This window comes from Bipolaris zeicola (assembly GCF_000523435.1).
Source record: "Bipolaris zeicola 26-R-13 unplaced genomic scaffold scaffold_35, whole genome shotgun sequence".
In the NCBI taxonomy this organism is placed as follows: Eukaryota; Fungi; Ascomycota; class Dothideomycetes; order Pleosporales; family Pleosporaceae; genus Bipolaris; species Bipolaris zeicola.
This window is the reverse complement of record NW_006912084.1, coordinates 38,984-66,472: the sequence shown is the minus strand read 5'-3', so window position 1 is coordinate 66,472 and position 27,489 is coordinate 38,984. Positions and strand designations below refer to the sequence as shown.

Here is a 27,489-nt window from a genome sequence, read left to right as displayed (position 1 = left end):
GGGCAGAGGAGAGCAGTACGCATTTTCCCTATCAGGCTATTGATCGATCACTTGCATGTTAAAAGCATGCATATTCAAGTTTGATGTGGAGAGGAAGGAAAATCCAATATTGGTAAGCTGGGAAATGATAGGAGGATAGAGATACACACCTTCTCTCTATCAGAGCCTTGATCGGTCAACTGAATGATACGTATGTGCAAGCTTGACATGAAGTGGAAAGGTGTCTGAAATCGAGAAGATCTACATCACGTTGCTCGTCACCTGATGAGCCACCGATGAGCTCAGCGCCATGATCGATTACTGGTTACTAATGTGAGCCATCAGAATTATAGTCTTGATTTATCGATATTCCATTGCCGGCATAATTCTTACAGTGTTGCTACTAACGTATGGTAAGGTGGCATCGTTTCAATTCACTTCCACGAGCATTTCATTAAAATTGCACGCTTCTCGATACTATCAATAGGCTGGAATACCAAGAATTGCACAATCTGAGAAGAATACTAAGGGTTAAAAAGTGTATGAAGCATGTTACGTCTGTCGATCAGAGGCCACCGATCAATGAATTGCATGATGCACGCAAGTCTGCTGCGAGAAGAAAGAAGGATCAAGATTGGTGAGCCAAGAAGAAAAGTAAAAGGCAATGGAGTATTCAGCCGGTAATAGGGAAGTGGCTTGAGCTATGAGTCACTTCCACGATTGTCTTAGTATTGCAGAATGCAAGATGCACGCAAGGCATGCGTCGTGCAGTTTCACTACTCAACAATCGAGGGGGGCACGAGAACAGGTGGGCATGAGGTATGTAAAATCGACAGCAACCTTGAGGCTAGCCTGGTTGAATCTGACGCTTTTACTATAAAGTCAATCCCTCACGACTCGATTTTCTTCGCATCACAATCACACATTTACTGGTCTTTCCTGAAACCAATCTTTCTATCACGTTACTCAACGGCAACAACAATCTCGTCTTTACAAGATGTCTGACCAACCCCTCTCTATGGAGCAACTTGAAACCAAAGTCTTTGGAGAAATCACAAATCTTCTCACCAAGTTACCCAGGCCCGACAAACCCGCTGACGACATTGAAAGCAATACCGTCAGAATTTTCAACGACAGCGAATTCAGCACCAACTATCACGACATTGACATTGACGACTTTTTGGGCGACGTTCGCCACAAGATGTACAACAATGTTCATAACCAGGCCAATTGGATTTTGTGGAATCTGCCATTGGGTACGGTCATGACTATGACGGAACACAACACCCCTCTCGAGAAAGGCCAGGCAGTGTTTGATCTTAATAACTGCGGAAGATGCATTGACTTGGTCGGTACCGGGAAGACGGAAGCAGTGGACCTTGGAAAGATGGGTATGGCGGATTGCATCAAAGCGTTCTTCTGGCGGAAGGTAGATTTGAAGATGGGGGCGTTTGAGCTTTGGGACTACAAGATGCAGGACACCAAAGAAAACGAAATGGGGGCCCGCCAGATCATATTCCTGGGCGAGTGGGCGCCAGGCACTGTCCACCCGTTGTGGAACTGGAACATGACCGACAAAGTCAGTTCTGCGCGCTGGAACTCCCTCATTGACCGACAAACCGTTACTCTTTTCGAACATATAGATGGTGGGGGAAATCGGTATGAAAATATCAAGGGATGGGGCAAGCACAAGGAAGAGAAGGATTTCCACAACCTCGACTTTGGAGACAAGGTCAGTTCGTTCAAATGGCACTCCATCAACCCTGTCAAGGAAAAGGTTGAGCCTATCAAAATCACCCCGGATCAATCCAACACTTCCATAGAACAGGGCGTAGAGAGCGGGACAAACGACAGTGATCAAGTACAACAAGGCAAAGTCACCATCGGGAAAACCAAAACCCGCGAAGTCACCGTCGAATCCACCGACACGACCGCCTCATCCGTCGCTGCCTCGCTCAAAACCACAACGAAAGCCGGCGTCGAAGGCGTCTCAACCATGGAAGTCGAATGGTCCCTTGCCGTCGAACACTCCTGGTCTCACTCCGGAACCACCGCCAACAAAACCACCACCACCGACGCCATCATCATCGAACAAGGCTTCAACATCTCCCCCCATCGCACCTACACTGCTAAACTCGAGGTACGCGTCGGTAGACTCGAAAACAAACTGTACAAGACCACCGCCACCCGCTGGTACGAGCAGAATGTCGCGGGCTCCACCAAAGACGGCAAGCTTTACAAGCGCATCGAACCTGTGTATATAAATGTAACCGGCAGTCTGCATTTCACCACGCACCTCGAGCTCCACGAGACGCCGATTCCAAAATCAATAGTGAACCAGGCGATTGACCAGGGCCAGAAGGTGGGCAATAACGTCGTGGACAAGAGCCAGGAAAAAGCTGGCGAGTTGAAGGGTAAAGGGCAGAAACTTTTCGGGGATTTGAAGAATGGTACTTCTGTTTTGCCAGGGTAAGTTTTTTTTCTTTTTTTTCTTCCAAGATACTACTAGTACTACTAGCAAGTGCAGAAATACTACATCAGCTACTAACCAAAATATGTGATTAGATTTGTTGTTTAAGTATCTGAGCAACGCCCTACTTACTTCCTCCTCCTCCTCCTCCTCCTCCTCTAGAAAGCTACAATCATGTGTAGTAGCTTTGCATCTCCTGCTTTATAACTTAATTTTTTTTACTGGGTTTCCATAGGTATTTACTTGATCACAAAAGAAAGGTTTTCTACCTAGGCTGTTACTGTTCTAGAATAGGTGATGCACTATCTTTGTAAAGGTAAGAAGGAGGAGGGTGAGGGGAGGGGGGGAATAAGAACGTTGTATAACCGCGAGAATTTTTGTTCTAGAAGAATATTGCTTGACGCTGTATAACCCTAGTTCCACAAAATCCTGCATGAACAAGAGAAATCGAGGCGAAAAGAAAACTCATTTTGTGCACCTTTGTTTTTTTTTTTTTGCTTGAGTCGGGATATTGGAACACGGTAGTTCCAACTCCTCCACTGCATTGGTAACATGTTACGTATCCAACGTAATAGAAAATCGAGGAGAAATTGATTGGTGGGAAACGCTGTCTTTGAAATTTCGCTTTAAAAAACGCGAAGGCTGTGCTTTCGAAGTGTAGCTCTATTTCTCTGGTGCCGTTGCTTGTTATGGGTGCATCTTGTTGGTTTCTAGACGTGTTCTCAGATGGGTCTTTTTTGGTTGATTGCTGACGGGAAAGGGGTTGTATAATTCCCTGTACTCTCTAGTATATTATAGCTTGAGCGGATTCCGTGTGTCGTATTATCTACGCTCGGTTCCCGCCAGCGGTTGGCTTGAGTGTGCTAGGCAACTGTCGTAGGGTCTTCATTCTCCTTCTCCGCACTTTACTTTTCCAGCAGTTTCAAGCAATATACGTTAGCGTCGTTATTTCTTCACTAATATATCTGCACTTGCACCGCACTCTCTTAGTTATGTACACCATGCGTTGTGCCCGGAATCGACGTTATTTCAGTATCACACTAGGCGGATTGGTACACGGAGGGACGGTTGGCTGATAGTGGATCGGGAATGTTCCGCTGTCGTAAGCTGGCCTGGGGAATCGAGGTACGACTGCAAGTTAACCATCGAACAAATAATGGGGCCAGGGTTTATAGGTTAATATATTTCCCATAGTGACCTCACCATGGGAATTCTGACATTCTCTTTGGCCTCAAGAATGGAGGTATGGCCCCACAGTGCCCGAGCAATGCTATTCATGTCTGCCATCGAGAACTAGGATAGCATGGCATCGTTTTCGTAGTAAAATTCATACTCTCGAAGCTTCTTTCCTAGTTGTGGTAGTGTTTTTCCGCTTATTTAATGGGTTGATTCGTATATCCTTTGGAATGTGTGAGGAAAGAGAGGGTGCAAGGTTGAATTCAGGAAAAATATCACTGGTTGTAGCCTGCGAGCCGTACTGAAGAGGGTTGTAGCTTTGGTTCTATATTACCTTGCCTACACACTGCTGCAACTGCTCACTGCTCTGCCTATCCACTGCTGGCTGGCCTGATCTAGCAGCGATTGTAGTATTTGTCACTTGGTATTGTTCCGACTGAAGAAGAAGATTCCCAAAGTTTCCGCTATAGCTACGAAAAGTAAGAGGAAATTGTCTTTACGCTAATTATATCACATTTCTTCTTGCCTGAATAACTACTTGGACTGATCGTTATATGCAGCTAAATCTTCGAAAATCTGTATAGAGGAGGCTCTACTGGGCCCACTATTTGTTCACAGTTCACAAACAAACATATATTAATACTAAAACCTTACAACTGTAAACATATGCCGGAATTGGCTCCGAAAAGAATATTATTCAATCTTCGAGCTGATACACCATTTCCTTGAACACAAAGACACACTGCTCCAAACGTTCTCTAACTTTCAAGATTTTCCTATCGTGAACACCAGACTTACGAAGATTTCGAAGAATAAGTAAAACTCGTGCGCCGTACGTGAATCAGAATTATGCACTACTCTGGCATCAACTATCACATCATGTCATGCTTGAGAATCCGTATGACAAAGAAGAAGTAGTCAATCATGGCATTGGATTCGGACATACATACGCAAACAACCAAAAACGAACAAGACACTATTTTCACCTTCAGAAACCTGCATCTTGTACGTAACACAATGTTATGGTTTGGAGACGTCAAACCCCAAGATCTAAACTCTACACTTGGTCAGCATAGCGGGGTCCACCATGATAACCCGACCCAAGCCGCTGCTCATCCAACCCCGCTTTCGGCAGTACCATTCAAGCATCAAGACGCAAATCCTTCGGGCTTACATTACCTTATCGCCTCATTCTGTAGCATTCGTATAAGCGCATATACACGTGTTAGTACCAGGCTCGCCCGAACATGGGAGTCTTCATACCAATCGGCTGGAGTTCCGCGCTAGTAGGGTGCTTCTACCTGCCACGCTCTAGTACACACCCCACGTCCCGGATGTGGGAGCGGGGTCGTGATGAGCGTGGTAGACGGTGGGTTGGAGATAAGGGTACCTTGGTTGGAGAATGAGGCACATATCTCCAAGACATGCTTGATCCATTGCTGTTCTATTTCCACAACACTATTTTCTCCGTGTGGTCAAATAGATTTTACGTATAGTAGTCGATTGCTCGTATAGGAGCAACCATGTTTCGACCGCGACTCAGCGGAAAGGGATTACAATGCATATACGGCAGGCGAAGCCTCGCCCATAACTTTGGCAGATTCGGAATCCGGCTCAGCTCTACGACTACGCTTCCACGGACGAGAGAGACGGCGGGACATGCACCAGCTCAGCAACGAGCGCAGTACCCTCTGTCGGTAATGCCGACGCACATGTTACTCCGCTCTCTATTCGTTGCGACTATATCATCGAACAGATTTCTGCTGATACCGGCACTACATCTTTTGTCCTTTTTGTCGAAACCAAACCGGAGTTTCCTGTTCAATTTAGATCGAAATCCAGTTCTAAAGGCAGTTTTGAAAAGGACATTGTATAACCAGTTTTGTGCGGGAGAAACAGAGCAGGAGACACAAGCTTGCGTCAAGCAACTCAAGGATCTCGGGTTCAAAGGAGTCATCTTGACGTATGCAAAGGAAATGGTATTTGATCACAAAGCAGGCTCTGCCAAGGATCATGGTTTGGAAAAGGGCATTAATGGAAAGGCTGCGTTGCATGATGCGGATATTGAAGCGTGGAGACAAGGGACGCTGCGGACGTTGGACTTGATTTCCAAAGGCGATATTCTGGCATTGAAGTCAGTAAACCTCTTTTTGAAGAGATATGTAAGAGAAAATCAAGACTGACATTTGAACACTAGGACAACAGGCGGCGGCCCAGCCGTCTCCGCAGCATTCAGCCAAGGCAGCCTCCCACCCCAGCAAATGCTCTCAGCCCTCGACGAACTAGCCACAAAATGCAAGCAACGCGGCATCCAAATCATAATCGACGCCGAGTCCCAGCACTGGCAGCACGGCATCGCCCGCACTACCTTGGAGCTAATGCGGAAATTCAATCGCGGAGGCAAAGCAGTCATATACAACACCTACCAGGCCTACCTCAAAGAAACACCCGCCGTAGTCCAGCAACACATGGCGGAAGCCGAGAAAGACGAGTTTACCCTAGGCCTGAAGCTCGTGCGTGGCGCATACATTCTCTCTGATAACCGGGCTTTGATCCACGATACAAAGGAAGATACAGACAACGCGTACAATACTATAGCGCAGGGTGCTCTCCGCCAGCGACTCGGTCCCTTTGGAGGGAAACATCGTCTCTTTCCGTCGGTCAATCTACTGCTCGCATCACACAACCGTGAATCCGTAATGGCGGCTAGCGCACTGCATCGCCAGCGGGTGGAAGCCGGGCTGCCCACTGTACCGGTTGCGTACGGCCAGCTACACGGCATGTCAGACGAAGTCAGTTTCTCGCTGCTTGCAGAAAGAGATAAAGGTGGGATATCGCCGGAGGTCTTCAAATGCACTACTTGGGGTAGCATGGGCGAGTGTGTAGGGTATTTGCTTCGGCGGGCGGTGGAGAATCGCGATGCAGTGCTTAGGACCAAGGATGAGTTTGCGGCGCTGAGGAAGGAGGCGAGGAGGAGATTTCTGTGGGTGTAAACTTGATTATTCCACATCTACTTACACTAGCGTAGTGTATAGACTGTAAAAGGGCATGTGTTTACGTTGGAGATTCTGGAATTACACCTGATTCTTAATCTTGCACTATACACACTTAGCCACGCACCATCGTGAATCCACCATTTACAGCAAGAATTTGTCCTGTGACAAACTTGGCTGAGTCGGAGGTTAGGTAGATCATTATAGGTGGGAAATTCTCCACCTCGCGGAGGTCTCCTCCTAGTGGAATTGCAATCTTAAGCATCGCTTTCGTTTGTTGCAGAGTTTCAGCATCCATGGTGTTCCTAATCTCCATATCCATTTCCATCTTGGCAGCTGATATGACAGAGTTTGTGCGAATATTATGCTGACCCCATTCCATGGCCATTGCGCGCGTCAAATTTGTCACGGCACCTTTGGTTGATCCATATATCCCCAACGCACTTATTGGTTGGTTTGCACTATCTGAGGAAAAGTTGATGATCGAACCGCCCCCATTGGCTTTTAGGTACGGAAATGCGGCTTGAGCTACAAAGGATGTGCCTTTGAGATTGATGTTAAAACGCTTGTCCGGGTCCCTTCTTGTTCAAATCCTCGACATGCTGCCTGCCTTGGTCTTGAAGAACATCAAGGATGCATACTTTGGCACCCTTCTCGACGAGAGCGCGACTGACTGCTGCGCCGATTCCGCGCGAACCTCCAGTAAGTATGATTCTCTTTCCTACAACACTGAACATTGAAGCGGTAGCGTGGGGATAAGAAATTGAGTGTATGATGTAGAAACGGTTAACGTTAAATATTTCCACTATCTTGTTTATATATCTGAGGAGACTGTTTACACTAAAAGTAACGTATGATGGTAATATATATGTAATTGTTTTGGACTTGAAGCATCTGGCCTGTTGATCAAGCCGGATTCAGAAAATACCAAATGACAGGGATATAGTCGAACGAACCTCTTGTTGAAACATACGTATCCCGAAGAACTCCATGAGGATAGAATAGCGGACAGAATGAGTCTGACATTCTCCCGCGTCGGTGCACGGAGCTTTTTTTTCACCGACTCTATGTGTACAACAGTCATGATGCACATTACTATTGGACTGGCTTGAGACTCTGCGTTATGGAAGTGAGGTATCCGTGATCCGAGCCTTGCAAGGTCCGGAAGCTGACTAGATCCAGAACCTAGCACGTACTACGCTTATCCAAAGCTTGACCAAGCTATGATCAATGACGTGCGGGATCAGTAACCTGGCCACCTCATCCAAGCTAAATATAAGTTTGTGGCTCTGAGGAAGGAGGATAGGAGAAGGCTTTTGTGGTGTTAATGTAGAGACAGAGTGTAGACATGATTGTTAAATTCCACAACGCCAAGCTAAAACTCTGTACGTAGTGGCTAGTAGCTCACCCCTCATCATTTCATCGAATTAGGAAAATGTATTCCCTTGTGGAGCGGGCGCTAGCTGCAACATCGACTTCAAACATCAACAAGACAAGCAATCGAAGCTCGACAATAGCAAAGTCAAGTTTCCAGGAAACAGAAAGCGCGAGGCTGTAATTTTTTTTTGATAAGATCGAGGTGCTTTGGGTTAGCACAAAGAACAGGATCAGACACCTTTTCCACCCCTCATACTCACGATAACAAGCAACATCATGAGCCAACAAAGACTCTGCATCCTAGGCTGCGGTACACATTCCTACCTCTACATAAAACACAAAACTCAACATACTAACCACCACCAGGCAACCTCGGCACCCCCATTCTCTCAGGCCTCCTCAACTCACCCGATGCCACCCAATTCACCCACTACACAGCCTGCATATCCTCTGTTGCATCCGAATCCCGCCTCAGCACTCTCTTCGCCCAGCACATTGCTTCGAAAAAACTATCCCTAGCCCGCTCCACCCTCTCCATCACCCACGCAATCCAACACTCAAGCGTAATCCTCCTCGCCGTCGACCCCTCGCAAGTAACCTCGCTCCTCAGCATCCCCTCCATAGCCTCTGCCTTCCACTCGCAACCCCCCAACTCCAGCAACCAAGCTGGGAAGTTGGTAATAAGCGTAATAGCCGGCCTCTCCACAACCTCCCTATCTAGTACCCTCTTATCCACCCCACCCCAAAACAACCCAACCCTCCACATCCTCCGCGCCCTCCCCACAATCCACGCCCAAATCTCGCACTCACACACTGCAATCCAACTCCCCCCCGCGTCCTCCCGGCCCTTCCCACACCACCACCTCGAAACAGCCACATCCCTCTTCTCAACCCTCGGCACCACAGCACTCATCGCCGAGCACCACATGGCCGCCACAACAGCCGTAAGCGGTTCCACGCCCGCGTTCTGGGCTGTAATCGTGGATGCAATGGTAGATGCGGCGGTGGCGGTGGGTTTGCCGCGAGAGATGGCGCAGGAGCAAGTGTACAGGAGTATGAGGGGCAGTGCCGAGATGTTTTTGCGGGGGTGGAAGACGGGCGAGGTGAGGGATATGGGGACAAGTCCGGAGGGGTGTACGATTGGGGGGATTATGGTGTTGGAGGAGATGGGGGTGAGGGGGGCGGTGGGGAAGGCGCTGAGGGAGAGTGTTACAATTGCTAGGGAGATGGGGAGGGAAGGGCAAGGGGAGAGACATGTTAATGATACGAGGAGGGTGTGAGAGACCCATGGTGACAGTTGGGAAGAAAAAAAAATATCACACAGAGACAGCAGCAACAGCAACACAAAATATGCATCATCAGCATCTGATTCAACTACCACTATCTACTCACTAGATGTAGCGCTGCACGTCATCAACCGCCGTAGCGTAAACGTACACTGCACCAAGGGTATTGTGGCGAGCGAGCCAACTTTGAAACTCCTTTCCTGCCTGCAATCCGTTTGACCATGCTAAATGCACCCTTTGCTGCAAATCGAGGATATTTCCCACCTGTTGCTCAACCGAGCAAGCTTTCCCAGTGATAATTGTTAACGCCAAGATTGGTAACATGTAACAAAAGAGATGTAGAAAAAAAGAAAACGCCAACAAGTAAACCAATTAGGTATACTAGAGAGCTAAATAACTGCAAAATCAAACATGTGTTGTACACCCTTTTGTGCCGTTCCAACACTAGGAAAACGTACACTGCCGAGTGATTTGGACGTGGTTAAAGAAAATATACACGGGCGTGTAGAGAGATTGTGTGTGGATGTAGATGTGAAAGGTAAAAGGTAAATCAATAGGAAGGTGATGTTGCCTTGCCCTTTCTTCGTTAAGCCTTCTTTTTTGGCTTTTCAGTATTCGTAGACGATACGTCATATTCATAGGATACCAGCCCACATGCCAGGGCCTTGCGGGCGGTATGCCTGCGCGGCCTCTGTGCTGCAGCATGATCTTTTCTTGCCAAAGTCCTTCTGGACCGGTAGACGCGAGCAACCTGGCGCGGCGTTCTTAGGGGACTGCAGCCCCTTTGGTTCACTGCGCGAGGTAAAGGCGAATGGCTGTACAACCGATCGGTCAGGAAGGACAGTCTTGTGGCGAAGATCAAATGCCGAGCGGGTGGTGTGGAGGAGGTGTCGCACGTTTTGCTGGAGATCAACAGACGACCTTCCGCGCTTACGACTAGCAGGAGCGACAACGGCAGGGCTCGCAATCTTGGCAGGTGAAGAATCCGAATCATCAATGTGAAAGCTATCCAGATCAGGAGAGGACAGGGCCTCGCTCGGGGCGTACTCGTATTGCTCCTTGCACTTGGACAACGTCGGGTACGGTAGTTTTGCGCTACGGCAGGTCGCCAGTCGGGCCAAATTGGCTTGACTTTGGTTTGGCGCCCAACCGGCGGATGAAACTGACGAGATTGACGAGGCACGTGATGAGCGTGAGTTATCCGAGATCATGGACTCTGGAGATGATAGGGAACCGTTCGATGCAGCCAAGGATGGTCGTCGACTCGGGAAGTGGTAGGCTTCCAGACCGTTCTTGATGCTTGGGTTGAACTGATCCACGCAAGAGCGCGCCAATGACGAGCACTGTGCCTGTTGCATTGCCGTGCACATTGACGGACGTCGCAGTCCAAAAGACATGGCACCCGCAACAGGGGTGTTGTTGGCAATTGGCTGCGGTGTCAGTGAAGGCGTAGGCAGAGGACCCAAGCGAGCCATGGACGGCAGAGATGGTGTGCGAACAAGGTCTGGCTTTGGCTCCAAGAAACGAGGCACCTGGTAGAGAGAGGAAGTTGGCGTGCTTTCTTGCGATCCACATCCGTCAAGAGATGGCTGACGGTAGGGCGATGCGTTCAGCTGTGTCCTCAATGGCGGGCGAACAGGAGCGCTGGAAGCCTTGGGGGTCACCTCAATGATTTCCAGCTCAGGTGTCAACATGGGAATGACATCCTTCCAGTGGTTGAGAATGGAAGCTCCGGGTGAAGGAGGGGGAAGGGTAGGAGTATATCGCAAAACGACCTCTTGCCACTTCTCCCAGATCGAATCAACAATGTGGAGTTTCCAGTTGACAGCCTCGAGGAAAGCTATTTCGTTGGTGTTGATCTCACAAACCTTGAGGCCAGAGATCTTGCTCCACGCGCGAGCTGAGTAGTTGCGGTCTTGCAGGTACTTTGATGCGAGGATGAGCGCAGCAAGGAACATGCGACGACCGCACTGGAGGGCGCGAAGAGAAGCGTCTTCAGGCTGTGACATGGTAAAGTCATGCTTGGGCAAGTGGGGCTTGATGAGAATCAAGTAGTACAGAGCAACCTGGAGCGTAGAGTAGCTGGTGCGTGATCGGCGGAGAGTCTCCTGGATGAACATGCGAAGAGGAAGTACTCCGCGTCCAGAAGCATTCTCACAGCGGCTCTTGGGCTCAGACAGCTGCCAGATGACCTCTACCATTTGAGTAGCGGAATCTTGAAGGAGGGAAAAATCAGCGGAGTGGTCTTTGGGCCATGGATAAAGTGGGTACTAACCGACGAGGCAATCGACGAAGTTGACCTTGCGATCGGATTGCCGGACGAGCTGGGGCGGAGGTCTTTGGTTGACGTTCGCCGACGATCGACGTGGATTCTGTCGCTGCTCCGGTGGGACCAAGAACTCTGCGCGCAGAGAAGGGAGCCTCTCTGGCATGGAGTCGCGGCATGCTGCATGTTGGTACTGAGGGAAAGTGCTTACTCTGCTAAGTTGTTGAAACGAAGAAAGGCTGGTGGCGTCGACAGCGGATGACTGTGCGGCCTGGCTGCGACTCCATTCTTCCGAGTCCCAATTGGAATGGGTTGATCTGGAGCTTGCGCTGGATGTCTGTGATGCAGCGTCTGAGAATACTGATGAGGTGGAAGAGGATGCCGAAGAAGAAAGGGGGGCGGCATATGGGTGTGTTTCGGGCAAGAAGCCGTAGTTTGAACGGGGGATATCGAGACTCATGTTTAGGAAAGTGTGTGTGGACAGGAATTGGACCTGATAAAAGGGAAAGGACAATAAAGGAAGGAGTGGAGAGGTATGACTATGCTTTGTCACTACGTCTTCGAGTGCTGACCGTTAGGTAGACCTGAAGAGGTGGCGAAGAGCGTGATGAGGTGGTCGTGGGGTGACCGAGGACTTAACCGATGGGACAAACCGTAAGAGGGCGACCCTGTGTCTTCTGACGTATGTTCTTGAGATCTTGATCCGGAACGCTTAGCACTCGGCGATCACGGGTGGAGTGACTGTACGAGTGGTGTGATTGCGATCTGGAGAGCTCGAGGACTGTAGAACGTAAGAGGATCGAGGGGTAGTTGACGAGGTCGTAAATGGTAGGAAGATTCGAGCAGTGTCAAGTGGTCGAAAAAAGCTGCCAGATGCGTTTACCAGAGAAAAAAAGACTCCAGTCACTGTCAACTGCAGAATCACCGAAACAAGACCGTTGTAGGAGACTGTCCGCGAAGCACTCGGATGTTGCAGCTATTGCACAGCGGGGTGCACGAGCTGAAAGCCTGAGGGGATGCGGGGAAGAGTCTAGCAAGCGAAGCCTCCGATGAAGGCCTTGTTTCCGAAAGTAATGGTGAATTCTGAGCGACGAGTGACTGAAGCAGTGTAGGCTGAATAGCACATTGTGGTACTGGAACGCGGTGGGTGAAGTGTTCGAGGATGGTGGCTACCGTGCAGCGGTAACACCAAACTGGAGCGACTTGGCGCGCGCTGGCAGTGGGATGGTGGGGAAGGAGACTGTCGAAGAGATTGTGTGTGGTTGGTTGGTTGTGTGGTGAGTGTGTGGTGTATTACTATTGGATGGTGGTGTACATGTAAACTGGTGGGAGGAGGTGGTGGTGGTGGGAGGAGCTGAGGTTCTGACGTGTGAGGAAGTGGCGGTCGGAGAGTCGGTAAAGGTGGGAAGGCGCGAACAGCAACGGTGGCGGGGAAGCGGTATCGCGACGCAGGTACGGAACAGATGAGGTTGAGGGGTAGGGAGGATAGAGAATGCGGCTCTTGGGCCTTTTACTGTCGAGTGGGTGGCGGGTGAGTAGGGACGAGTGAGGATGAGTCTATGAGTGGTAGGCTGTAGGCGGCAGTGTGGCGGCGACGGACGGGCGGTCGTGCGGTGACTGCTACCTGGACAAAGGCGGGAGGCGGGAGGCAGGTTTAGGCGGCAGAGGGAGATGGCGACAGAGAACAGACGACACTGTGGATGAGACAGACCTAGTTCAGGCCCCAGGGCGCGCTGTAGGGAGTCGTGAAGTCCATTTCTGCTGTCTTGATGAGGGAGGACGGGCTGGGCGGCAGTCTGGCGATACTAATAGGAACCCCCGTACCCTCCCTCGCAGCGCCGCCCCGGTCCAGTCATTGCCAGGTAGGGCGCTATGGCCAGCTTGCCTGTTTGCCACACAACAGCGCGACCTGGGCCAAAGACTCATCGCTCTGGCGCAGGGTTTTTTTTCTTTGCTTTGCCTCATTGTTGTTCCCACGTGCGCCGTGTGCAGCCCGCCGCCACTTGGGCACACGCCCATGCAGCCCGTTGATCGCTGTTGTTGTGCATGTCGACAAGAGAACGTCTTGCTGTTGTCGCTGCCTTTGCTGGAGCAGCTTCTTGTCTTGTCCGCATGCAGAGTAGCGAGCATGCACTGCGGGTGCAGGAGTCCAACGCAAAGGGGCGTGAGACGCTTCCGCCCATCCATCATCACGCATCCATCCACTGGCCGCAGTCGCATGGCATGGCATGGCCTGGCCTGCCCAGTGCCGCCATGGCTGGCGCAGCTGGTGCTTGTGCTGGTGCTGGTGCTATTGCTGCTATTATTGCTGCTGGTTCCAGTCTGCCGTTTGCCGCCCACCTGGCTCCCTGTCTCCCTGCCTCCCTGCTTCCCTACGCAACCAAGTGCGCTGGAATGCGCTACAACACGGCGACGACGACAACCAAGACGGGGCCCAGCTGCTGCGACACACGGCGTCCCCTTTTCGCAGCCGCCATGGACGCGTCTGCTCTCCAACGCTCCGTGCCAGAGTAGCGCGGGACGGCGGTTTCTGACGTGACACCCTCGTCGCTTGCCCTCAGCTGGGTTGAGATGAGGGGGCCGGCTGTGGTCGTGTGGCTGCGCCGTCATTGGCCCGATTTACGCGCGCTAGGCCGCAAACAGGCTGCTCTGTGCCTTGGACGTGCCGTGCATGGCCTCTGTGTACCGCCGACGCCTCAATGGCTGCTGCGACGTTCGTAATCTCATCATGCGACGATGCAATTCCAGTTCCATGTTCATTTGGCTGCCTCCCCCGGCCAAATGCCGCCCCCCCCCCCAATGACGCACACAGCCCAGCGTTCCTGTGCCATTCTCGTCGGCCTGCCTCTCCGACACTGCCCTCCTCGCACTCGCCCGGAACGCGACTTGTTCCGGTGTGGGCGGAGCGAGGCCGGATCCAAGTGCGCTAGCCACCCCCGCTTGTTGCAACTGCAACACTGCCAATAGAGCAGCCCAGCCCAGCGTAGCCCAGCGTAGTGCAGGTGCAGCCCGCCACAAGGCCTCCCCCAACCATGGCCTCGATCCACGGCTGCGAAAAATCATTCCCGCATGTGCACTATCAACACCACCACCACCACCACCACCACCACCACCACCATCATCATCATCATCATCATTATCATCATCGACACCACCATGACTACTAATACCACCATCATCGCCATCGCCACGGGCCATCAAGACAATGAGCCCGTATGGAGCCCAAGGCGGCCAAATACCGCGACTGTGGCGGTGATCATGACGATGCTGATGGGGTGAGCAAACGAGGCTATGACTCACTGCTGCCTACAACCCGAGCCCTACATATGGCGCCAAGAGCACAGTTGGGCAAGCAACAGGCAACGCCCGGCTTGGATGGCTTGGACGTCTACACCTCCTCCATCTACTCTACACACTGCCAATGTATCACCTTTTCGTCACCACACCTGCCCAAGACTACGGCAGACGGCATCCTTTGCACCACCAGCCCGACGAACCCATCGAGGGTCCATCCATCCTCTTGCCACCACACCCTCCTCTACCTACGGCCCCTCGCCCAAGGCCACCGCCCACCTGCTCCTCCAACTGACGCTTCAGCTTCACTGTTTTCCATGCAGCCTGAATATCGCCGCTTCCACATTGGTCAGCTGCGTCTGTATTTCTTGCAAGCCCCACTTATGATTCCAACACCAACGTGACTTCTGTCCAGACTAGGAAGGACTTCCATCTCCCCCTTGACTAGTCGAATCAAACCGGCCACCGACACAGTCTACACCGTACAGTCATTGATGAGTAAAGAAATGCAGGCCCGCCCGTCTCCACCAAACATGCACACGTGGATATGCTCGTTCCTCGGCTGACTGCTGATAATGCGAGATGGATGCCTACGCAGATACTACTGCAATGTGAAAATCGCCAATACTGCAATCTGGCAAGAACCAAACAAATACCATATCTGCTGTTTTCCTCTCTTGGCATAGAGCCCATCGTGATGCTTCTCAGAAGACCGAGACTGTTCGCCACTTGACTCACATATGGATCCTCGGTCTGTCCCAGTACAGGGAAAGACAGCTAGCATGCACAAGATGGTGGAGTTCATAATCAAAACCAAAATAATACGCTAAACGGCCATCCCACAGGCCTACTAACCCTCAACTAGTCAGTCTTGTAATCAACAGCCTCGTTACTCTAACACACACTTAACGCGTCGCCCCAGACATGAATGGACACGCGCCGACATCGCCTTGAGCACTGGAAACATCAACATGGCCATCCGGTACATCTTGTGCTCTCTGGCCCTCTGCCCTTTTCTTATCAATCTCGACAATGGTCCGCTCAAACTCCTCTTTACTCTGTACAGTAGCATCAGGAAGTTCCTGTTCCTCTGGCACCTTGACACCAGCCTGCGCCTCATCCAGCGCATCCGCCGGTGATACATGGGCTGGTTTGTTCTCCTTGCTAACCACACCGTGCGGCGCAATCTGCCTAAACATGTCCATGGGGTCAAACCACGTCCTCACCTCGCGCAACTGCACCTTGTCGTTGACCGTCGCGACAGTCACGCCCTGGATATCAATCGGCCCTCCGTGCGCCTTGGCCGTCACCTTCTCCCCCTTGTTGTTGAATCCTACATAGTCGTTCTTCATGATACCCCAGTGTCGCCACCTGAAACTGACTGTTGGCGGTCCACTATACACCTCAAGCACCTCCCACGCAAACGTCGGCATCATGCGCTTGAATGTCTTGTGCGACGACGCAAAGTCCGAGTATTCGGGTGAGTAGTACTCGTTTGGCGCAATAATGGCGTTGTACGTGCCCACTTTGAGCATGGCTTCTGCTCCCTCAGCCTCGCCTCCGTTGATGGCAAACGAGTAGTTTGCTGTGTCAATGGTGCGCCAGTCGGAAATGTCTGGTTTGAACGACGCCTCCACTTCCCAGTTCTTGACTAGGTTTTCGACCAGCTCGGGCAGAGACCCGGCTTCGTGTGTCTTTTGCTTTGCTACCGTGTGCAATTAGATGAGCACAAAAGGAAATCACCGCCGCACCACTTCCAAATTGGGAAACTTACTCTCGGCGTATACTTTTCGTGTTTTGGTGTAATCTGGTGCTCGTCCATATCGCCACTTTGCCTCCTTGTCTCCAAGGACAGCATTGGGATTTGTGAGATAGTCTGGCAGTGCGGGCGCTGCCTCTTCCACAGGTGGTTGTTGGACATCTGCCGCTGCCATGTTGTGACTTGGGTATGTTGTAAATACAAGATTGGGGTCGAGACTTGGGAAAAGATACAAAGATTGCTGGTAAGCCCGTATGTCAAGTTCACTGTAAGCCGAGTGTATGTTGCTGAGTATTCGCTCTCACTTTGTACACCGAGGCTTAAGCAGAATTTATATGTTTAGTCGTAACATGCTGAATAAAGTTAACGTGTCAGCATAGTCGCAATGACCCTGCAGCGGTAGCACACGGCATCCACTCGATAGTTTGCCAACAAAAGTATGAAGACCACCAATAGCCAGGCCGGACGCCTAGGAGGGACCCCTCGATTACTATTACAATGAATGCGAGAGGCACAACCATGTGGGGGCTCAAGCCGTCAACCTCACCGCCGGGATAAGTTGAAGAGGAAGGTTCTATGGCTTCAAGGGTCTATCGCCATGATCATACACACATGCACTTGGCAGGGCGCCTTTTCAGACGCTTCCAGACCAATGGCTATGTTCTGTATACACGGCTGGTGAGGTTACAAGCCACTGTCACACCACGGTCCAGACTCGCAAGATATAAGGAATAGACCCCTCGTTTGAGGTTCACAACTGCGTGATCTTGCCAAGATGGTAATCTACCGGGACGAAGGCTCTCTCCGCAATTTGCCGCGGAGAAGGATCTCAACAGAGCCAATAGACATCGTTGCTGCAGGTGTATATTAATCTGATAACGGCAGCCGACGACTGCGTCCCGCTGCTATCTAGGTTTTCAATAGCGAATACTTAATATTGCGGGGATAGTGAGGCATCTAAGAATATTGTTGAGACGTCTTTGCACCCCAGAACATGTGCAGAGTCTGGCAGGGATGCTTGGTGTCATGGTAATGCTTCCAGAGTATATATGATCATTACCTTGACTCTCGGGCCCAACCCATCTTCATTGAATTGGCACCAGTGATATTTCATGGACTTCCAATTTTCAAGACATTTTGTAGTCAATTCCACAAAAAAAGCATGGCTCAAAAGAACACCGGTACCCCTGTGGTGGCGGCCGCCCTGGAAGCTAAATGTTAGCTGCAGCAGAAGACGAACTCATCAGCCGCATCGCCGAGTCCAGCCAGATGTCGATATGATTTCTTCTGAGAAGTGTCCAAGTGTTTTTCTGAGTTACCAAGAAACTAGTACAATGTCTATTGGTGAAGCTCTGTTGCACAAACTGGCTGCTCAAGCTCGTCGACCTTTTAGCGCGTTGACGTCACGACGACATAGCGGTCCTTGGTAACAGCGCGCTTCACATGTCTACAACACTGACAGCTCTACACAATCACCTACTTGACCATATCGCACACAGCTCAAAATGGGACGCCGCGATCGTCTCATCAGCACTTCGATCCTCCGCGCAGTCTTCAAGTCCGACTCTCCCAGGAAAGATGAAAATGGACGCCTCGGCCTATGGGCGCGCATTTACGCATTTTTCGCCCTCTTCAACCTTACCCTCGCGCGATTTCGCGCGTCATTATTTAAGATGCTGAGAAACGAAACGTGGGGAATAGAAGAGGAGGAATACACGGAGAGTTTCCGCAGCCCTAGCAGCAGTAAGCGGACAGACCTGGTAGCAGTTGGGGACTTGGGCTATTCGGGATCGGTACGCGAACACCAGCTATTGTATGCTTGATGAATCCTTTCACTGATTCGTAGTAGACGTTCTTCACAACACCAAACTCCAAGTTCCTAGTCAAGTCGCTGCCACGGCATTTCGAACAGTCATTTTTCCGCAACCGTCTTCTCGATCCCTATGTTGAGCACATGGAGCTCAATCAAGACTCCCTCCTGGTCCGCATCACCGATCTCCTCTACTGCCCCACAGTGACTGTTGGCGCTGCACTGGGTACGGCGCCAAGTCATCACATCATAATGGAAAACATCCTTTACGGAAAATCCACCTGCAGCGAGCACCACCAGAAACAATGGGAGACGTATGATCTCAAGCCAAACGACTACTTCTACCCCGAACGCGACATAGCAAACGGCAGACTGGCACCGGAGAGTGTAAAGGAGCGCCTCATTGACGAGTTCAACGACAAGGTGCGGGTAACGATTGATGAAAAGGAGGAGCTGATTGCGCAACTCTCGCGAGACTCGAAGATCCTGCAGGAAAACAACGCAGTCGACTACTCGCTGTTCCTTGTCCGTTATCCAGCCAATCTAAGCACTGCCGACAATAGCCAGATCCCGCCCCCTCCAGGACGTGGATCCTCATGGCGTAGTGGTCTGGTGTCCCGCGACGGCAAGTGGGTCTATAGGGCCGTCATCCTTGACTTCTTCTGGGCCAAAGATGCGCTTCAAGCCCAAACGCTGACAGGCCTGGTCAAGCTCTTCAACACGCTGAAGCCCGGAAAGGATCATGGTCCGATGAGCATCACTACTTCGAGCGATGAATACAGGCAAAGGTTCCTTGGAATGGTCGACGACATGGTTGAAGTGTTGGATAGCACTGGCAGACCCGCAGGCGAAGTGCGCAACCATGTCGCTGTCACTGCTGGTGAGCCGTAAATCGGCGATGGGCGAGGTATGATTGTGGTCCTAGCCCAAGGAAGCCCTTTTTGTTGTAATCTTTTGTTTGAGCGGTGGCGTTTGGATAATTTGGATGGCGGCGATACCCACGCTTACAGTACATGGATTCTACTGGCACTTTGCTCGCAATGTGTACTACAGTGACGACTGAATGCTCGACTGCTATGCAAGCCACAGAGTGCACGCGTGATGTGTGATGAAAGCGGTGAAGCAAAGAAGATGGAACATGTCGTCATCGCACATTGGCTCCATAGATGCGAGTGGCCGGGGTCGCGAAGCTGACGAGCCTTGCCAACGCATTACCATTTTTATAATAGGCTAAGTAGTCCCACAAAAGAGACACCCCTGCGTGAATGGATACTACTAGCTGCTAGGGCCCAGTGGCTAGTAAGCGGATGGGGTCGTACCCTGACCAGACCAGGCCTTGATTTTTTTTCGCTTACACCGGCCATAGTACTCATACTAGCAGTAGAATGGGGTTTGTGATACAAAATAGAAACAGTGGTAATTCTGTGGCAATTCTATATCGTATCCAGGATCACACAAGAGGGTGTTGGGCACTAACTGGCATCTTGTGTGTATGTGTGTATGTGTCCATGGCCTCTTGCAGTTGCGGCGCAGTGATTGTGAAGCAGCAGTCATGGAATGTCTCGAATCCTTCAGAACATGCAACATCCATGATTGCGACATACATGGAGCTACCATTTTGCTCGTATAGGTCTATTTCCCATGGTACGTAGGCATATAGGCGATCTTTGAGATGCGGCTCCAATTAAGCAAGAGTGCACGAGCCACCAGGACTAGAAACGACGTCATCGCAGCCACCTCGCCAACGCGCCTGGCACTGGCTCGCCCTGAAGCATCAAATCGGGGTATATCGTGGGGTTTAAGCGCAGGTGCCCAGTGAGGATATACATACCAGGCTGATTGCCTCCTGCTCCCTTGCTCATCAAGATCCACTCGCCACATCGCACACCATCTCACATACGCACGCACCTCAGTCACCTTGCTTCTTCCAACGTCCACACTGCCAACAGCGACCTTAACTAGCCCAACGCTCCCAACTTGACGCATATTCCTCATTCTACAACATCTGCTCTCTAATCCACCACTCTCATACCCAGAACTTCTGCACCCCGTCCTCCTAGCCAGGCTCCCCCGTCTTTTTGCTCGGCCCAGTTGAGTGCGCTCCAATCAGAGTGCGGCGCATAAGTCAAACCTACGTCACATTCCGACATCCGGATTCTGTGGACCCTTTGAAAGATGGCGGCCCTCGCCTTCAAGGCTCTTAGCTACGGCGCAGAGCAGATTCCCGACAAGTTTTTTCACAAGATCCCAGGCGGTTACTTCACCCCACAAGAAGAGAAAAACGCTGGAAAGGACCGCAAAGACCGTCAGAAAAACGAGACCAGACAACGATACAGGAGCGAAGACCACTCGAGCGCACGCCGCTCACGAAGAGACCTCAGTCCATCCGACCAGTCTGCCGAAGAATACAATTACGACCGTGATCACGAGCCAAGAAAGCAAGAACGACGACGTGCAAGGAGTGCTGGAAGAAGTTCTAGCAGAAGTCCAAGTCGAGGCCGACGTCATAAGCACAGCAGTGATTTTGACGGCTCACGTAGCGAATCGCAAGAAATCATGGCCCAGCCCGACCAAAGACAGCCCTATTTTCCTCCTCCGCCAACATCCGAATACAAGCCCTACGAGCCCCAGCAGTATGCTCCCGGCCCGGTGCCTGGCCAAGAACGCCAGCCATCGGCAACGCCTACATACGGATACTCGCCCCAGGTAAATAATTTTTCCTCTTTTCGACGTGCGACACTTGCGACGATGCCCGAGCATTCGATACCGGCGGACACGAGTCGGCCGATGTCGAAGAGCCGGACCACATCGACGCCGTCAAGTCCCTTGATGTCTAAACCTCGTTTCCTTGACAATATTTCTCGTGCTTCTCCACTTTCTGCTTCCTTTACCCCGTCATATGAGCCGCCTCTCGCAGCCTTGCTTCAGCGTCCACTCACTAATCCCCCGAAGCCAGCACCATCCTCAACCCGAGGCGTCGATTCAGACTACACGCAGCAGGATGCCCATCGAAGCCACTCTCGATACGCTCCCAATGGTGCATATAATGCTGCACCAATGAGTGATGCTTCTATTCCTCCGCCACCAGTTGGTTCAAACTCGCCCTTGAACCCCTACCATCATACTGAGTTCGCGGGATATCAACCATCGCCACCGCCATTCAGCCGTCAAAGATCGAACTCTCAGCCTGGTTACAGCCCCACGCCCAACCCACCGTATCCAACTTATGCTCCTCATGTTGCGCGCGAAGACGTCGTCCAATATGCCCCGCCTCCTGTAGACCCCTACCGCAGCCACCGGCACCGTGGCGAACATGGGCATAGGAATCGAGCCAGGTCTGCCGACTCCCACTCCCGTCGATCCCATTCTAGCAAGGACCATGGTCGAGAAGATTCACGCATGGCTAAAGTGCGTGGTAGATTCGACAGTATGGACCTTCGCGAGAAAGGGCTGGCGGCGTCAGTGGGAGGTGCGTTGGCTGGCGGAATTGCAGGCAGGACCATGGGTAAAAGTAGACTGACGACGCTTGCAGGAGCAGCGGCAGGTGCGCTCGGCGCCCGGCAACTGGCGACACGTTCAAGGTGCGTTTGTACTGCATTCATACAATCAATACAGCCATGCGTCTTTTGTTGTGGCCCCATCGTAAAGAGTTTCTGACAGCATAAGCAGGAGTCGAAGCGACCGCCGTTCTGCATCCCGTTCTCGCTCCCGCTCGCGCACTCGCCCACATGACCGGGAGGACAGCAGCAGCAAAGCCCCTGGTCTGCGCGCTAGAAGCCGCAGTATTATCAACCGGCTTCGCTCCAAATCTCGCGGTCCTACTACCGAACATCGCGACGAGTATCAGCGCAGAGAGGAGCGTAGTAGGGGAGACGAGCGTTCCAGAGACGATAATAGGCGCGATCGCCGCCCTGATCGTGGATACGACTATGGTCGTGATGACGAGTACGAGGATGATTACGACTATTTTAGCAGCGATGAGGAGGGTAATGGGTCGCCGGTTAAGACGAGGAGACATCGGAGGAGGGACTATTAAGGTTGAGCTTCCGAGACATGATGGCGTGGTAATCGTACCATGTTTAGTGTATTATTAGGTTTCCCTTTGGGTTGTACCCGTACATTCCTTTTCAGGCTTGTCTGTCTGTTTTTGTTTGCCCTTATCGTGCCGCTCATATGTATGAGGTTTATGACATGGCTGGGGGGCTGGAATTACGATGTCTGATGACTTTTTTTGATGAATTTATGGGATATGTTAGTAACGATACGAATTAAGAAAACGGGGAGGGGGGGGGGGGAATAGAAAGCCGGATGTTACACTCGGTCCTAAATGAATGAAATGTAATTTTTTTGGTATTTTTTTTCTCTAGACTTTCGATATTCATACCGATGAGTCTTGAAATGAATCATTCTTTTCTCTATTACAATTTTTCCTCTCCCAGCGCAAACGCCGCATACTCTCCTCATTACTCCCTCCTCAAACCCCGCACAGATACATCTACTGCACATACCTGCGATACCGTTCCGCTATAATGGCTTACCTACCCTCGTATTTTGAAACCCCATTCGCGTACATGGCTGAATCGGGTAATTTCATCTAATATTGTTTTGATTCCGATCTCCCAGGGAAAATAGATGCTATAGTATTGAAAAAAAATGTTGAGGTGTAAAAGGGGATGGAGACTAGAGTAATGTTAGATTTGGAATGTAATAATCAAACTATCAAACTAAGACAAAAAAACACGCCTCAAAGTAAGAATGAAAAGAAAAGGATAGTTAGTTTTAATTATTTCAATTACAAGATCATATCTTCCCCCCCCCCCCCCCCTGCCTACACATCTATGTTTTCCGATTCACCTAACCGAATTAGTGATCCGAGAGTGCGTATAATATTCTTCAATAACCCCCCCTCCCCCTAATCCATCTTTCCGGCCTTTTCCCTCATTTCCCATGTGTTACTATGAAAAGTAAGCAGTCTAGCGCGGAACCCGAGTCAGGCGCTGGTGTGTGGTGGGGGGAGGGGGGAATAGTGAAAGATACAAGACACATAACGGGCCCTCCCGGGTTTTGAACTTAGCCTTGGCTGATTTTGCTTACGCGCACTACCCGGTTACTAAGTTGTGTACTTCGTACGTACGAAAGGAGTAGGCAACTTTTTTTTTCCTGGCGCGGAACACGGGGTCTGGCGCTATGTGCGGGTGCGGTTGTTTCTAAATGGGAAGAAGATGGAAAAAAACGTTGAGATATTTCAAGGGGTACTACAACACCCGTGTAACTACGGTCACTACGATAAAAGAAAACTAAGCAATTTTTTTCCTTCTTTGCGCGGAACCCGGGTCTAGCGCTCAATGCGGTGGATATGGGAGAAATATATTCTCGCTACACAATGGTCCCCCTGGGGTTTACGGAGTTACCGGAGAAGAGCGCAGGGTAAGAGTGCAGGGTAAAAGCGCAAGGTACATTGTGCAGCTTAGGTAAAAACGACATCATGTGGATGAGGGTTATAGGTGGGAATGCGTATGCGGTATGCGGGTGAGATTCACCGATGAGGCTGGGGTATGGGTAAATCTTATGTTGTGGTTGAGGCGGACAAGAGAAGAAGAAGTGAGGAAGTTAGGATCTAGGCGGATGGATCCTGACAAATGATTGTTTGGTAAAGGTGGGTATGTGAGTTTTCGCTGGGTAAGATGTACGTCTGTGGTGTATGTGTGCGTGTGAATGCGTATTGAATGTAAGTCGGATTTGTAATGTTGCCCAGCGCGGATGCAGGGGAGGTCTGTATCTTACACGTAAGTATTAGCTTAGTGGCTTGGCCTTTGGGTCTGACCCTGATTCTGTTTGCCGGAACGTGGCCGTAAGTATGTAAGATATTAGTGTCCTTGTTTGTTTGGCGCCCAGATCGGATGTACGGTGTATCTTACACATACTTATTGGCTTGGCAAGTGTCGGATGTCGACTTTTGGAACATGACCCTGATGCTGTTCACTCATGTGGTACTCGGCGTGTATCGTACGGATCCCTGGTCCCCGTCCCTGCGCCCAGAGTGTAGGTACCAGATGGGTGTATCTTACATTACGGATCCCTGATGCTGCTCACTCCAGATGTGGCTCTGGGCGTAGCGTATCTTACACATCCCCGTCCTGGTTAATGTTTCCATACCAGGCTTTTTCGGGTAATGATGTGACCTGGTAATTTGCACAATGTTCCCCTAGATCTCATTCGCTTCATTTGAGCGTGTCTTGTACTCTATCCACTCGTATCTTACATGGTTTCCGCACGCACACACACACACACACATGTCCCCGCCCCCGGAATCTCGCGGATTTAATTCCACTCCCCGGCCCCCTGCGGGACCTAGGACGGAGATTTGAAATTCCTGGCGTGACTTGATGGCGGGCCTAGGCGGGAAGCGAGGTGGCTGTAGTGACTTGGAACGGGACGGGACCAAGGATCAATGGATAAGTTAATGTTGGTCAATGTTGGTCAACATTTTGCCTGAGTGCCCGACTTTTTGTACCATTGTCTAGAAGGTGGGAAAGGAGGAAATGCAGCTCTTCGTTCCTCTTCATCTGGGGTTTAGCTCGGTTAGAGGAGTGGCACGCGGCTCAAGAGGAGTGGGAGGTTTTCGGTTCATACCCCAGGGCACCGGGGAGAACAGGGTTCGCGGGGACGAGGGCTGGGGGCTTGGGTTGATGAAAGCCATCCCGGGCTTGATTTGCGGAGTTTGAACTCTTGACATCCTGGGCAAAATGGGTTCGGGAGTCAATAACGGCTGTTGAATTACTTGGGTGTGTTTTGGACGTGACATTGTCGTGGTTGGAGAGAAGAGGGGTCGCAAAAAGGTGCACGTATGTGGCAAGTCTTATTTTGCTTGAACCCTGTACTTGTTGAGTGAAAATCGGGTGGCATGTATCTCCATGGAAGTGTTGCTTTGCTTGTTGTTAGTTCCTTGCATTCTGGTGCAAGAAAATGCACACCATAGTCTTCGTGTGTTCTAGAAGGATAGTCAGAGACAGTACCGTTTTGAGGCTCAAGTGCCGAATTGTGGGGAGGTTGTGAGGGGGGGTGGAAAGGGTATGGGGTTGCCAATGCGCCTAACGTCTTTACCAAGCTCAAGTGCGTTATCGCACCCGCTGCTGTGCTTACACCAACCCCATGCCATCGGAAGCACTTTGTGTTTGTGCCATTGTTCTTAGTTGACGGAAGAAATCGAGTAGTGTTGACATGGTTTGACCGACGTTCTCCCGTCTGACGCTGACGACGCGCCCAGCGGCATCTGCCATGACTCTCGACACACGAATCGGATCCTCGCCCACGGTGCCTTTTTCCCGCTGACCGCCCGTCCATAACATGTCACTCGGGCTTTGCAATTTGCTGTTGTTTTCCCAAGCCCATGATGCTGGTTTGACCGGCTGCCGATCAGGGTCGTTCCTTATGTAGCCACGCTTGGCTCTGCAGGTAACCGGCACCATGCCAAAGGCGTTGACGAACCCATGGCACGCGGGGGTGGTCACTGCTGAAATCGTACGATTCTGGCGTCATACCACGCAACAAATTGAACGCAGGAAAACTCCCCATTTTCCACGCCCAAGGAGTCGTTCGGCTTGCCTTCCTGTCATCTTGCATGTCTCGGCCTACGGAGCCGCACATGCACTGCATCACCACCCACCCACACACGCGCGCGCATGTCCTGGTATCCACCCTCACGCACACCCGTTCTAGACAGCTTCTTCTGTCTTTCTCTTGCGTGTCCGCCACGCAAACGGCCCGATCCTAGCATGCGCTTTTGTATGCCCGATGCACGGCAAACAAAGAGAGGCATAGATCAGTCCCTTGAGTGTGGGCTGTGCGGGCGGAATCATATCCGGACACATGGTGGGGGACGAGAGGGCGAAGAAGGGGGCGAGGCGGCGCAGATTGGACAGCCACACAACCCGTCCTCTTTTCTCTCTCTCTCCCTGGCCATTCTTCCTTGCAAGCGAAGCAACGGGTGGTGGCGCGCCCCAAGCGCCCGACGACGGGGGTTCAGGGTGAACGAACCAACGGCTTGCCGAAGATACAACGATACAGATCAAAGAGCGCGGTGCAGGGCTGCGGCATTGGCTCGGAGGTTTCTCTGATCGGCATGCCAGGCATCTAAGCTATAGTACATCCATACTTCCATAACTGTCTCCATTGGCCTAATGAGCAGAAGCTTATGAATCCTTCCGCCTCTCTAATCTGTATATTCGTCAGAAACATGATAATGCGCACCTCGACTCGGGGCATGCCGTCGGCTTCTGCGGCAGTCGAGTGGAGAGGATGAGGCCCGAAGGTTGCTTGGATTGGTGCAAAACGCTCTTCTTGACTGATACTCTAGTCGTTATTTTGGAACTTGTCATTTGGGGGGCCTCGATGATCCATGTGCACGTGTACGGAGCGGCGTCGTGTTGTGGCTCGATTGTCATTCGCGAACACGACTGCAACCACTCTTTTGGCGTGTTGATCCCCCCAGGGCTCCATGTGCGCTCCCGTTCGCCTCTGTGGCGTCGACAAGTTCTTCAACGAGTTGTAATTTTTGCTTGTTAGCCACCCCCAAGCTGTGCTTAACATTTGCCAAACTACCACTAGTCCCAAATCGCTCTTGGTGCCTGCTTACACTAGCTAAATAGCCACACTGAACAAAATGAGATTGAACTTTGGGGCAGTTACACTACTTAACTATTAGAAAAAGGGCTAAAGGACTTTGAGTTTTTTGTCCCGCTTGGAAATCTCGTGTATTGAATAGCTCATGGAAGATGGGCGGGACATTTCAAAGGGGACAAGCAGTAGACAATTGGCGCGCCGCCGCTTGCTCGGTGCTTTTGGCCGAAAACAAAGAGACAGATGCCTTTAGAGGAAATAACCAGGGCACGCTGCAGTTTACTCGAGTCTGCCCGATTAGGTAAATTTGAGGGGGACGCGGTTTAGGTCCCAGGAGTTTTGACCGATCGATGTACGGCCGTACAGTAGTCGTGGACAGGCCTCCATGGTGGACAGATAGCTCGACACTTCTCGTATGTGTACATACAGACGTGGCACGATGCTGACATCTTGCGAGGAT

At 51.1% G+C, this 27,489-nt stretch overlaps 11 protein-coding genes across 11 annotated transcripts; 7 read left to right on the top strand and 4 right to left on the bottom strand.

Moving 5' to 3' along the window:
- Window positions 1–976: 976 nt before the first annotated feature.
- COCCADRAFT_3168 (uncharacterized protein) lies at window positions 977–2,452 on the top strand (the record flags this gene model as incomplete). Its single annotated transcript, XM_007711840.1, has 1 exon — window positions 977–2,452. One exon carries the CDS (start codon window positions 977–979, stop codon window positions 2,450–2,452), a length of 1,476 nt encoding a protein of 491 aa, XP_007710030.1.
- A 2,873-nt stretch (window positions 2,453–5,325) lies between these two features.
- COCCADRAFT_34872 (uncharacterized protein) lies at window positions 5,326–9,275 on the top strand (the record flags this gene model as incomplete). The annotated part of the gene is made up of 3 exons (XM_007711865.1): window positions 5,326–5,759; window positions 5,823–6,499; window positions 8,362–9,275. 3 exons carry the CDS (start codon window positions 5,326–5,328, stop codon window positions 9,273–9,275), a joined length of 2,025 nt encoding a protein of 674 aa, XP_007710055.1.
- A 641-nt stretch (window positions 9,276–9,916) lies between these two features.
- On the bottom strand, window positions 9,917–12,007 carry COCCADRAFT_24439 (uncharacterized protein; the record flags this gene model as incomplete). The annotated part of the gene is made up of 2 exons (XM_007711857.1): window positions 9,917–11,475; window positions 11,557–12,007. 2 exons carry the CDS (start codon window positions 12,005–12,007, stop codon window positions 9,917–9,919), a joined length of 2,010 nt encoding a protein of 669 aa, XP_007710047.1.
- A 1,586-nt stretch (window positions 12,008–13,593) lies between these two features.
- Window positions 13,594–14,061, top strand: COCCADRAFT_3163 (uncharacterized protein; the record flags this gene model as incomplete). Its single annotated transcript, XM_007711839.1, has 1 exon — window positions 13,594–14,061. One exon carries the CDS (start codon window positions 13,594–13,596, stop codon window positions 14,059–14,061), a length of 468 nt encoding a protein of 155 aa, XP_007710029.1.
- Window positions 14,062–14,104: 43 nt separating this feature from the next.
- On the bottom strand, window positions 14,105–14,745 carry COCCADRAFT_24438 (uncharacterized protein; the record flags this gene model as incomplete). The annotated part of the gene is made up of 2 exons (XM_007711856.1): window positions 14,105–14,250; window positions 14,358–14,745. The coding sequence occupies 2 exons, from the start codon at window positions 14,743–14,745 to the stop codon at window positions 14,105–14,107; spliced, it is 534 nt and encodes a 177-aa protein (XP_007710046.1).
- A 1,001-nt stretch (window positions 14,746–15,746) lies between these two features.
- Window positions 15,747–16,775, bottom strand: COCCADRAFT_90384 (uncharacterized protein; the record flags this gene model as incomplete). The annotated part of the gene is made up of 2 exons (XM_007711886.1): window positions 15,747–16,546; window positions 16,616–16,775. The coding sequence occupies 2 exons, from the start codon at window positions 16,773–16,775 to the stop codon at window positions 15,747–15,749; spliced, it is 960 nt and encodes a 319-aa protein (XP_007710076.1).
- Window positions 16,776–18,105: 1,330 nt separating this feature from the next.
- COCCADRAFT_90339 (uncharacterized protein) lies at window positions 18,106–19,301 on the top strand (the record flags this gene model as incomplete). Its single annotated transcript, XM_007711885.1, has 2 exons — window positions 18,106–18,393; window positions 18,450–19,301. 2 exons carry the CDS (start codon window positions 18,106–18,108, stop codon window positions 19,299–19,301), a joined length of 1,140 nt encoding a protein of 379 aa, XP_007710075.1.
- A 1,284-nt stretch (window positions 19,302–20,585) lies between these two features.
- Window positions 20,586–22,446, top strand: COCCADRAFT_90288 (uncharacterized protein; the record flags this gene model as incomplete). The annotated part of the gene is made up of 2 exons (XM_007711884.1): window positions 20,586–21,883; window positions 22,077–22,446. The coding sequence occupies 2 exons, from the start codon at window positions 20,586–20,588 to the stop codon at window positions 22,444–22,446; spliced, it is 1,668 nt and encodes a 555-aa protein (XP_007710074.1).
- Window positions 22,447–23,098: 652 nt separating this feature from the next.
- On the top strand, window positions 23,099–23,326 carry COCCADRAFT_90237 (uncharacterized protein; the record flags this gene model as incomplete). The annotated part of the gene is made up of 1 exon (XM_007711883.1): window positions 23,099–23,326. The coding sequence occupies one exon, from the start codon at window positions 23,099–23,101 to the stop codon at window positions 23,324–23,326; it is 228 nt and encodes a 75-aa protein (XP_007710073.1).
- A 984-nt stretch (window positions 23,327–24,310) lies between these two features.
- On the top strand, window positions 24,311–24,583 carry COCCADRAFT_90320 (uncharacterized protein; the record flags this gene model as incomplete). Its single annotated transcript, XM_007711882.1, has 2 exons — window positions 24,311–24,469; window positions 24,527–24,583. 2 exons carry the CDS (start codon window positions 24,311–24,313, stop codon window positions 24,581–24,583), a joined length of 216 nt encoding a protein of 71 aa, XP_007710072.1.
- Window positions 24,584–25,187: 604 nt separating this feature from the next.
- On the bottom strand, window positions 25,188–26,066 carry COCCADRAFT_24434 (uncharacterized protein; the record flags this gene model as incomplete). The annotated part of the gene is made up of 3 exons (XM_007711855.1): window positions 25,188–25,401; window positions 25,554–25,920; window positions 25,952–26,066. 3 exons carry the CDS (start codon window positions 26,064–26,066, stop codon window positions 25,188–25,190), a joined length of 696 nt encoding a protein of 231 aa, XP_007710045.1.
- Between the last annotated feature and the right edge of the window lie 1,423 nt (window positions 26,067–27,489).